General features: G+C 27.6%; 1 protein-coding gene across 1 annotated transcript; it reads right to left on the reverse strand.

Annotated features, from left to right (window-relative positions):
• Positions 1-10,047: 10,047 nt before the first annotated feature.
• Positions 10,048-10,860, reverse strand: LOC113554672 (integumentary mucin C.1-like). Its single transcript, XM_026958624.1, has one exon. The coding sequence runs from the start codon at positions 10,858-10,860 to the stop codon at positions 10,138-10,140; it is 723 nt and encodes a 240-aa protein (XP_026814425.1). The 3' UTR covers positions 10,048-10,137.
• Between the last annotated feature and the right edge of the window lie 2,727 nt (positions 10,861-13,587).

Here is a 13,587-nt window from a genome sequence, read left to right on the forward strand (position 1 = left end):
CGGAAAGCGTATAATTGTGCCACTGTTTAATTTAGTAATCATCCGCATATGATCAAAACCGTGTGCAGAATTTCAAAGTAGGAAATTAGTAATTTAAACTTTTCAGCCTATGTGGTTTTTTTTCTTCTTTTTAAACAAATGAATTCGCTAGTTAAAAAAAAACACATTCGGTTTTTTACCGAAAAGAAATTTTATCCGATTGGAAAGTAAAATACTTATTAGAATGAAATTATCTTATAGGACGAAAAGGGGGAAATTAGACGTCCGTAGCTGTGAAATTGCATTACGACGGTGTACAACTACAGAAACGAATGCTTTTACGATAACTTGCTTTTTGAAAGTATTTAGTCGGAAGTTCTATGTCACGCAGTTTTGATTATTAACGTAATTACTGTTGACTCGCTACCAACGTCAATGAACGATTATATCAGACTTCTCTAAGACTGAAAATACTGGTATCTGGCAGTATAAATTCACGTTCAATGAATTTTATTAAATTTCACTAAGAGTACATATACTTGAGCATTATTTTTTTTTTTATTCCTTTTCGGTTTTTCATTTCGTTACTTATCCATTATTAAGTTATACAAAGTATGGTACCTGTATTTAAAGAGCTTTTATTTACGTCAACGAATAATTAAATTGAATTATTTTCATTAATTATAAATTAAAATCAAAATCCAAAATATAATAAAATATCTGTCTATTACATATTATTTTGTATTCATTTTTCTTATTATAAAACAATTATGACCGAATAAAATAAATCGAAACTAAAATAACTTTGTTGGAAAAAAAATGTTATCTAATACTCTACAAAAATAAAATTAGTGTATCTATGTCACAGTATGGTCTTGGGTTTACATTTGTATTTTGTATAAATCACTAAGTATTAAATCGATAAAAATAAAAATAAAAGCGAGGTGTGATATAATAAAATAATGATTTTTATGCTATATTAATCTCCTTGAAAATAATTATGTGTATAATAATAGATTAATATTTTATATTAAAATTGTACAATATATGACTATCATAATTTGGAACTCAAATTTGTTGTAATGAACTATAGAATAAGATTTTTTTTTTTGTAAGTACATAAGTACCCGTAGGAAATAGAATATATTTTGGCGAATTCTAATCGCAAAATATACTTAAAATTATGCGATTAAAAAAAAAAAAATAGTAGTAATGTATTTAAACGTATGTTTGATAACTGATATACATTATACTACATATATCTTTGAGTGTTCAAAGATTAAGTACCTATTGTTTGTAGGTAGAATATTATTATGTCGTAATTTTTAAGTCGTCAATTTCTTTTATCTTTATTTAAATACAATTATTTATATTACTCAATGACTCGAACAAAAATAAACAAAATATTACTGTGTTATAAAATTGTGTAATAGAATTACTGCGATATAGAAATGAGCTGCAAAATACTAATACAACTCGTGGAGCTAATTCAACTTGAAATCATAATCCATGGTGTAATCAAATAGGTACACGGGAAGAAGTGATGAAAATATGAACTTTCCAATCAACTTTTTGTATATGGCGTTAATAATCGAACTTTGCTCACGTATTTCGATTTCGTCTTGTTACGTTTATTATTGAATCAACGCAACTAGGGACAAAAGATTTGGGAAGCTATATGATAGAGTAAAGAAATGGGAGGTTGAAAAAATCCGTTATTTGGTTCGTTGTTTTCATTTCCTCTTTATTGGGTCGTAACACCCGATAGCTTTGGCGAGGAGAAAGTAAAACTGCCAAATTATTGCGTTTCTATATTGTTCACACCGGGGATTTTCAATCACAAAAACAGCGCCACCTCTCTTCGTTATCCTCTTAAATGGGTTCACTCCATACACGCGCACACACACACACACACACACACATATATATATATATATAACCGTATAGATGTCCCACCCTTAAACAATAAAAGCGGGCCGAGAGGTACATAACATTAATGATACCCATTACGCGGACAAAACAGTCAAAACACCAACAACTCACTGTTATATAGTATCTTGTTTATGCTATCCATCCAACGTTGACCTTTCAATTGGAAACTATTACTAATGTAGAAAACAAAACTGATAAATTACTACACAGTATTTCAGTTAAACGAAGCTGTAAGTGTACACATTATTATGATACATGACTTACGAATAAATCGTTAACAGCTACTGGCTTATTGAAGATAAAGTCATAAGAGCCGTGTCTGCGCAAAGTTTTATAATAAATTTAACGTAACATTTTTTCGAAAAACATTTTGCTGAAGAATCTCGAGGCAGATGGTCTTAATTAAACTATCATGTGGTTGTTCGCTTAGACCTAACATTTTATTATTAATTTATGTTCGTAGAAATATGTTTAATAAGCAGTTTAAAAGCAAATTAAAGAAGTAGAGGTAAATAGTTTAAATTATAGTTATTTAAAATTATATCAAAATAAAGAACACTGACAACTTCGGTAGGTAGGTAGGTAGGTACTAGGTACTTGTATATCACCACTCAATTATAAATTAACTAACTAATAATACGTAAGGCGGCTAGGCTGAACAAGACAAAATACAAAAGCATTTAAAACTTTGTTTTAAACTATGTTACATTCTCTGTGTATTACAAAGACTAAACAAAGGATTGCACGAACCCGGCATTATTAAATACGGGTCATATAGATATAATAATGAAATATATTTTAGATGATTATTTTATAAATAATTTCACCTGGCCTTCGGGGAGATAAGATATTTTAACTTATTTTAAATTTACGATAGGTATAGAAAATTGCATACTAGAAATAAACACATAATCAATATTTGAAGTATAATAAAACAACTAAGTTATTCGGAATCGGTTCAATGTTAATGCGTGTAAGGTCATTTCCAAACGTACAGTTTTCGAAAACTACATCTTTCTATAGTGTGATATTTACACATTATTAATAATTAAATCGACATTCAAAGTTTTAACTATGTTAAATCTGAAAATAGTTTCTAAAAGTTATATTTTGAAAAGAAAACAATTTTAAACATCGTCTGATAAATAACATTTAACCTATATTATATATCTTGTAATGTGGGAAATGCCAATTAAGTGTCAGTAAATATTATTGACCTTCATAAATATATTCAAAAACTTATAAAAGCTTAGCTACCAAACAAAAGTATACAAAGTATTAGAACCGATGCTGGGAGTTTCATAAGTGTCTGATTGCCGACGCCATTTTAATAACAATTTAAACCTCCAACTCGGTAGGAAATTTCAAGTTGGTGAAAAGTTTTTCAATAAGACGTGTTTCTTATTCTTCGTATTTTCCATTATCCTCTTTTCAAAGACTAGTCAACATTGCCTCACGTGGTTTGTACATAAAATAAGTTAAAACAAAGCATAATTTTTATTAATTCATCTCTTTTTTTTTAAAGCTCATTTTAACTCGTAGTATAAAATATGAAAATCACATAAACTATAATCTCAAGTATATGACTGCTAATAAGTTAAAAATATTTAAATTCATGAGAAAACTTTTAGTTCTTTATACATTAGAATATAGAATATTTACAGATCAAAAAAAATTATATATTTCTATATTTTACTCTGATTTGGGTATCTTAGCTTTGAAGTACTACTTGCTTGTAAAGTTTGATCAAAATACACAGCTATTTTTCAACACTCCTTTTATCTCAACAAATTACGTAAAATATACAATACATAAATAAATAATTAAATATCATTGTAAGATTGGCAATTTTATTTTATTTATTTACAATTTTAAATTTTTTTAGTAACTACCAATAATTTGTTGATTAAGTGAAAAAAAAATTAAATTATAATAATAACAATTAATCTGATTCACAGTATGAAATTGCAAGATATATAAATTCCCATTAAAAAAAAAAAAAAAAACATTAAGATAAAAATATATGTACTCAAAGCAAAAAATATTAAAGCTACAACGATTATATTATGACTAAGAATTAATTGAAATTAAAAATCATAAAAACTGTGTAATCATATAATGCTGTTAAAGATTAGCCATAGGTTTTGGATTTATTCAACGAAATTGAAATAGTCATAAGTGCAAAGTTATACAATCAATAAAAATATTATTATCATTTTGATAGGAGCATCATAATATAACGTTGATGAAAACATGTATTAATATATATATATATATATATATATATATATCAAAATCATATCTTTATAACACAAACCATAACAAAATGTATTAAATACGATTGAATAAAAACATTTATTATGGTATATGTGATATATATATATATTATATATGTTATATGCATCATATATTATAAATTATAATATGTATATTAAATGAAGACATTAAAATGTTACCTATACAATGATTTTATTTTCAATAAATATTTAATTTCGAATTGTAGTAAAATGAAATGTATCAAAGAAAAAATAATTGTGATATGATTTAATATTTCACGACTCAGAAGTCACACAAAACGTTTTTTTTTCATTTTAATATAATATTATAACTGAGTCCATTTTTCTTTTACTTTATTTAGAAAAAATAACCAACGAAACAGCTATTATCAAAATTATATACGTGTTTATTTAAACAGTTTTAATTTTTATATTATAAAAAATTAAAGTATAAAAATTAATTGAATATAAATGTTGTATTGGTAACCTAGTCACTACTTACTTAATCTCAATATTTTTTTTTTTTAACATAGCATTTTAGTTGTTTTTTGTTTTATTTTTTTTTCAATGTATTATTATATTTTTCTACTAATATAATATGTTTATTATTTTATTATTATTTATTGAAAATTTATACCAAGTAATACGATAAGTAAATTTAGTCAAAGAAGAAAGAAAAATATAAGAAGTTCACACGATTAAAGAAAATATCCAATAGTATTACTCTACTCTTTAAGGTTTACTTGTTGATAACCTAGCTATAGAAGGTAAAGCGTTTAATAGATCAATAACAAATTTTAGTTCGTCTAAGAAGGGAATATATTTTTATTCTTATTTTATTTGTGTTACACCATTGTTAATATTGGTAGAGGATAGCGTAAGAGGTATTTTTAGTAGATTGTTTATATTACTTGAACTTACATTTTTACTAGTATCTTTATTCTTTGGTTGATGACACATTGAGTTGAGATGTTGAATGATTGTTGTGGTTTAATGTTGAATCTGTGGATAATTTTGATTTCATAAGTTATTTATGTTTAGGACATTCTCTGAATTTAGCTGTATGATATCCCTTTCAGACATCACAAGTGAGTGGTTGAGTAACTCAACTTGAGTTAGAGGTTTATCGCAGTTTTCACTTAAATTATCGTTGAAAATCACATTTTACACATTTTGGTGGATGGTAGCAATATTTTTTGATACGGCCATAATATTGACATCTTAAGTAATGCACTAATGATCTCTAAACATGAGGTACTTAAATTTCTATTAAATTATAAAATTTATATTGAATTTATCGTGATTTTTGGGACAGATTTAAGGCCCATAAAAATATAATGTATTTTGGCAACGTGGTGGAAGTTTCTGATGATGATTTTAAATGCTATTTCTTGTTTAATTTGGTATGTATGTTACTTGGCTTTCTTGTCTTTTAAGAATTTGTTTATTAGTCTGTAGGCATTTGATGCATTAGTGGTTATTTTTTTCCATTCAAAGAGCTTTTACAGACAAATTGATCACCACAATTAAGTATTTATTTTAATGTCTTCCAAAGTAGGTCAAAGCGTATTACATAATTAATTAATATTTTTGGTGGTAATAATTGTGCATTAGTGATTCCGATGGTTTCAGTTTTCATAGTTTCATCTATTTCAGTAGTTGGTGAATTTAATAAGTCATAACGATTTAGTAAGAACGTTTTTTGTTTGTTTGTGTAAGGGTGACTGTAGTAATGGGGAACGTTATTTTTTTTGGGCAGACCATAATTAATTTGTGTAATGATAAATTTTACTGGTTTGAGAATTGTTATTACTATTTTGACCACTGTGTATACGTGTTTTCTGAATAAGAAGAAATACTGTTGGCGTATAACGAGGCATTGAAAATAATGCGATATGGTTTTCTGAGTAGATTTTATGATTAGAGATAGAGGTATGGCAGAGAGGCGGTACCTCATCGTTGTGCTGATAGAGTACAATTTTCGAGTAGAAAAGATAAATAAAATTACGTTAAATTGTAAAATTATAAAAAGGTATATGCACTTACACTTTATGCATTTATACATACATAAATCGAATTTAATAACATTTAAAATAAAGTTATATTTATTATTTTATTTGGATAATCAATTCAACAAATAAGATATTCTATATTTCTAATTACAAGAAAAAAAAATCTACCTATACTGTATTATAATTGAAATTCAATAAATCAAAAATACGATTCTAATGACATCTGAGATTATGATCGGTTTACTTTACTATAATATTCATAAAAGGACTTTTTACAGCTTATTTTAAATAATTAATTTAAATATATTACTATTAAGGGTCTTAACACTGAAAAGTTTCCCTACTCTCAGATCTCCGATCTTTGTATTTTTTCACTATGAACAAATTTGCTTAATGTATATTTATTTTGTATATATTATAAATATTATATTTAAATACATACATATATATATACATAATATTTTTAAAATGTATGAGTTAACGTAAAATAATGAACATTATTATGTAGAGCTGAATACCTACCCATAATATTGTTTTTAAGTATTACACTTTTTATTAATAACTAAAGCAACGAAGAACAGTTTTTTAAATGTCGTCTTCCGGGAGTTTTTAAATGGAAAATAAAATTAGGTAGAATCATTGTAATGTGATACAAGTTAAGAAGTACAATACAAAAGTGTATTGTTGTTGAAGAGCTGAAGATCGCTCATCATCCAACATTGTGTATATGCGCATTAAACCGATTATCGAATAAAACAGTAGCACATTTTACGATAATACATTTTTATTGAGCACTTATGGTGATGAGATTGTGCAATAAATGTTGAGTAGGCACATTGATGTTAATATGCATTGATCAGCATAAAATGATACAATGTACGATGTACAACAATTAATTTGTGAAAAAATAATGATGACGAGTGACGACGACGCCATATGACCATTGTAATAATTATTATTACTATATATACTTATTTATAAAAATGATCAAAATATTTATCTTCAGATTTAACAGTCGAATGAAATAGCAACTTTTTTTTTATAAAAAAATAGCTGATAATATCACACCAAAAACACTTCGTTATAACTCCCCGTAAAATTGTGTAATATTACAAAATGGCATTTTACTTAGTTTCCATATTATATCACGTTTTTTTTATACATATTTAATTATTAATAAATTTAATTGTTCACACAGTTATAACGAAGTGTTTTCGGCGTGATATTATATTACCAATATTAATAACGATATTACAAATTTTATTTTTCGATGTAACCTTTCTGAACGCTTCAAAGAAGAAAAAACTAACATAACATAATTTATTACTTTTACAAGTGTGTGCACGTAGTGTAATAAAACAAAACAAAAAAAAAATAAATAAATATAAAATGACGAACTGAATTTAACTAAATATTGTTTTACCGTAATCATATGATGACAATGCTAAAACGGAGTGGCGTGAAACGCACTGTGATTAAAGAAAAATGAAAAATAAACGCCGAGAACGCGTAAGACGGCAATATATAGGAAAACCCTCGAAGAGAAGAAAAAAAGAAAAATCGTGCGCAATATTATTATATTACGTTATTCTTAAACGTCGCTGCAATAATACGGTCTATGTCGCATAAGTTTATAATGAGATTATGTCGTTATAGAAATTAGAAGTTTTATAAGGCAGTACTCGTATAATTGCGCGTGTACTTTTTGCGTCAGCGTGTTATAAATAAACCACAATCGTACTACGACCATTCGGATTATGACAGGTAGTAGGCGCGCCTATGCCCGAACACTGTTATTTCATATAACTTGGTTATTGTGGTTATCATTTGAATTAAACAATATTTACAATACGTGAAACGGTTTCATGATAATATGATTGGCAAACAATATGACGTGAAAACTGTGACGGGCAAATCACACGTTGGTGACATTTTTTACTAATTAAACTAACGTGTCCGATTACTTTGTTTCACTTGTACGTCATATAATTTAGTAAGCATTGGTGAGCATTATCGATTGCGTAGGCTGTGGTTTTCCTATAATTTCTACTGCGATTCGAATCACCCGCAATACTATAATACCTAAAGATACGTCTTGTACTAAACCGTTTGTTTGTTCGTATTTTTTTAATTTTTTTTCTCGAAAACATTTTTTTTTATGATTTCACAGTAATTGCCTATTTGAAAATTGTTCTTTCATCTACCAATTAATTCGAAATATTTATATTTTTGACTAAACGTTCTGTTTTTTTTTTTTTTAATTTAAGTAAAGATAAAGATAGTAATTTTAGCGGTCACGTTTAAAAACGCAGTGCTGTACTTACATATTATTTAGAGTGGACGTGGCCGTTATTTTCATACAACGACGAACCTCGTGGAATGATCCGACAGAGAACCGCGATCTCAGACAATTCTTATGACGTTTTGATTTCTGACTTACCTATAACCTACACACACACTATTGATCTGAGATGGGTAAAATATTTAGCGGAGTATAAAAAATTTAAGATGGTCAAAAAATAGCATATATTTTATGTTTTTCGTATAGTACTTATTTACAGCTTAAAATTATGGTTCGCGGGCCACATCTAGTGCCGCCGGCAACGAAACTTTGACGGGTAAGAACTAGAATCACCTAAAGGTCAAGTGACTGTATATCAATGAGTAATATGATACAGGTATGCTTTTAAAATTCCGAAAACATAATATTATTATAATTTGAATCATTTTATATCACCCGACTGAGTATAATTACCGGCAAAAACCCGCTCTTTTGACGTGCTCCGTTATAATAATATCACTATAATTATAACTTCAACTTCAACGTTTACTCGTTGTATAAAAACAACGTTTCGTTTACTCACGCCAGCGTATACTTACTCAAGAGTTAGTTGGTGTGCTATAGCGATAAACCAAATCCTTATTTTGTTTTTTTTACTTAAGATTTTTCGTTTTATTGTTATTAATATTAAGATAAGTCCGGAATCTGGCCATCCGAGCCACAAGCTGACAATGGTTTATACTTATATAAAATGATATAGGTATTGATGCCATTACAATAAATAAGCTATATACCTAATCATTTCTTTAATGAGTTTTGCTCATTTGTTTTGCTCATTTGTTTTGCTTATTTGCTTGTCCATCATATCGTCTTGTTCTATAGTTATATAGTCGTCGATGAAAGGACTCGGGTATATTGTTTTAATTTCTGGAACTTTATGGGTATTCACCGATTTAATTGTGTTAACGTGCAATCATTTCATTGTACTCCACAGGAGGATGCGCATCGGATCGTGTCTTCTTTTAATATAAGGCAGCCGTTCGTGTACATGTCACATGCCCAATTTTTGACCCGTTAGATTGACATATTAATAGCAATTATATATATTATATATTATTTGTGAATAAACATTAATATACTGCAAAACATGACTGTATACAATTTTTAATCACACTAACATCAAATAAATATTCTTATTAAACATATACGTGCTTATTTATTTCAATATTAATTTGTAATTCAACTTCTTTTTAGTAAATAATAAATAATCACAATAGTGTTTAACAAGATATCATAAATTACGAAAGTTAACTCATTGATGGTTATATATTTTGTTATTGTTACAATATTTTAATTTGGATAATTCATTATTAAAAAAAGTTAGTAAATAATATATATACATATATATGTATCGTTAATTTAATACACTTGTTTTAAGTAATATTAGGTAAAGTTAATCTATGAGTGTAAGCAAAATTTTAAGGTTACGTCTAAGGAACAATTGTATTGGCTTATAAATGTAAATGATGACTTATTAATACTACAATATTTTTATTGGTTTCTTACTGGAACTAATTATTCCGAAAATATTATCGTTTTAAAATCAATGTTTACTGTTTCAGCGTTTTCAATACGATCTAGACGTGCACAACTATTATTATTCAATGATGATTTCTAAAATAAAAATTATATATTCAGGACAATCGCAATCATCATAATAGTCATCATCGTCCTTTGAACCGGAATGGGTAGTCGTCAGTAAATTTTTGTCTGAAACAGTTGTGTGTGGAGTGATTTCCGTAAAAGTTGTCGTCGTGGTCGTGGGTACGTCGTGACCGCCTGTTGTAGTGGTCTTATCATGCAATACGGAAGGAGTAGTCGTCAATAAATTTTTGTCTGAAACAGTTGTGTGTGAAGTGATTTCCGTATAAGTTGTCGTCGTGGTCGTGGGTACGTTGTGACCGCCTGTTGTAGTCGTCTTATCATGTAATACGGAAGGAGTAGTCGTCAATAAATTTTTGTCTGAAACAGTTGTGTGTGGAGTGATTTCCGTAAAAGTTGTCGTCGTGGTCGTGGGTACGTTGTGACCGCCTGTAGTGGTCTTATCATGTAATACGGAAGGAGTAGTCGACAGTAAATATTTTTCTGAAACAGTTGTGTGTGGTGTGACTTCCGTAAAATCTGTTGACGTGGTCGTGGGTTCGTCTTGATCGCCTGTAGTAACTTTTTGAGTGGTTATACCTTCGAGGTCTAACGATTTATCTCCTCCGTTAATCTCATCTGGTGAATTATAATCACCATTTTCATCAAATCGAATTGCGAATCCAGTCGCAAGTGCAATGAAGCCCAATATAAATGTAAAGAAAAGCACAGCATTCATTTCTGTTAACAAAAATAATTTATACATAGGCATACAAAAAATTATTATTTTTTTTTTGAAAATACAAGAAAATGCATATCAAAAATCATTAATACCTAAAGTCAGAAAGTAAACAATTATATTATGATGCAAGTTCCGCGTATTAAGTACGAAATATGACGATTAGAAAGCATGGAATTGAAAAATCGAGTCAATTTTTGTTAAAAAAAAAATCCTTAAATAGGGATCAATAATAAATAATTAACTTTCAAATAAAATACAATATCGATCATATATTATCCAAACATTAAAAAAATATATTTAATAATAATTATCACATTTTAACTTACCCATTATAAAATATAATTTAAAACATGTAGGCACAATAAAAGTTTTTTTCAGCTTAGATTTATCTGATTAGTTTACGATCATAAAAAAATAACTTTACTGTGACCCGGAATTTTTAAACACCTCTTAAATAAGATTTATTTTTACCTTATAAAAAGAAAATATTTTATCACTGGTTTATTTTGGCTTGAACATTTATAAGCCTATGAGTTATAACTAAATTTGTATAGGTTTTAGTTTATGTATAAACGTTATCGTGTACCACGAACGCTAAAGCTGTGATGAAACTGAAGTAACTCGTAACCTATTTTGTATGTAGTATTATATACTAGGTAATGCATTATACCTACCATAAGACTTTTTTTATTTAATTTTTTACGTGCAATTTCTTTAACATAATTTTATTGTTTTTTAAATTTTGTTTCTATTTATTAATGACCAATAAACGTGATATACAATATTAATTATATGTAACATAATCTTATTTTATTTTTATGTACATACTACAGTATTATAATCTCGCGCTATACTATAGTTATAAATAACTAAAAGAAATGTAATTTAAATAAATCCTTGAAAATTCCACAAAGGTTTCCGATAAAACGTATTATGTAGCATAATACTTTTTGTTGATACAATAATATAATTATCGTATATCGTATGCAGCTATTTGATTTCACCTATTGTTTTATCATTATAGTGAATAATTAATTAGGTATTACAAAATTTACCATATTTTGTAGACTATTGTTATACACGTATATACGAGTATAAAGTTAATCGCAACATCCACCAATAAACGTACGTATAGTATTACGACCATTACGATTAAATTTTTTAAAATTATTATATATATATATATATAAATGTAATAGCTTTGTTTAGATTTAAAATATGTACATAACAATTAACAATGGATCAATCAGACGACGAAAAGAAAAGAAAATATTAAGAAAAAAAATTCGGATTGGAACTCTATGCAGTCGCCTTTATCTGAAATACACTATAATACTCCCTCGGTATGATGTCCATTTGTGGGGTTTTTTTTTTAGGTATAACCCTTTCTGGGTTCTTAAGTCCTTAAGAAAGTTTCTGATACACGGATAATGCGGGTTTTGAGATGAGTTTGAATAAGTGTTGAGTTTCGAATGCAACTGTTGGCCGAATATCGCGGAGCAGTTCCAATAATTTATTGTTTTCATGCACGGAAAGTTTGAACGAACTATTCGTCACTGGAAACAAACCAAGGAGTTTTGGTGTTGATGTGGAAGTCGATTAATTAGTATTATTGTTCGAAAGCTTAGTGTAGCCTCGTACGACAATAATGTTATTCCATATTATGAACTGTCTTTATCTAGGCTGTTTTCTTTAGTGACTTGTCACGGGTACCATAGAATATACGCAGGTAGTTTATTTGATGAAGACATTTTCGAACCATTTAGATTTAATGAAAAAAAAAAACGGTTCCTCTGACAACATTTCGTTCAAATTAATTTTATAATACCTAAACTAAACTTATTAAGACACGCCATTATGTTTTCAATACAATGAGTGACATTTAACTTTTAATACATAATAATATTGAACATTTCTTGTGGTTTAATTTATTATTATTATTATTATTTTTGTACCTAATACACAAACACAAATAAATTAGTTTTATTACACGGATATGGCGTATAAAAGTATTTTAATAGATTAAATTCCCCAGTTATTGTAACGTGAAAATTAATAAATACAACTTAGAGCTTCGTGTACAGTGACTATAACAATAAAATATGTCTTCAGAGACAGTCTATCACATTAGTAAGATTAAAATATAAGATTAATTTAAATTTTAAATTTTTAAACCTATACGAAGCCTAAATTCGCATACCGTGATGAAAACGTCTTCCTAAATGACCCAGGTTTTTATGAGTACAGGTATTGTACACTACTAATTAAAAATACAAAATATAAAATTAAGTATGATATTATCTTATTGAATATATTATTCTAAATAAAATTGCTCTTCCAAATATTTACCTTGACTTAGGACTGCCTCTACCACCATTACTACAGATGGCATAAAAAACCGTTTTATTTAATTTTTCTTTTAAAATGATATATTTTTTTTTTTTTTTTTTTTGAGCGTTTGTCTGGTAATGTCATATTGTGGCATGTTGTGGCACTATAGAAAACTTTTTTTCATAAATTCGAATTTCTTAACTTGGGTTTCTTTTAATTATGGCATAGTATTTCTAATGAATATTTCTTTGTCTATTTAATTTATATTCCTATTAAGCGATTATTTAACTCAGTAATTGTTAGTGTTATATAAGTGTCTTATCGTATATTTTTCAAAACACCGATGAACAATAACATTTTTGGATGTGTACTGTACGACCATTGGACTTTGAA

The sequence above is a fragment of the Rhopalosiphum maidis genome, chromosome 2, assembly GCF_003676215.2.
Source record: "Rhopalosiphum maidis isolate BTI-1 chromosome 2, ASM367621v3, whole genome shotgun sequence".
NCBI classification, from domain to species: Eukaryota; Metazoa; Arthropoda; class Insecta; order Hemiptera; family Aphididae; genus Rhopalosiphum; species Rhopalosiphum maidis.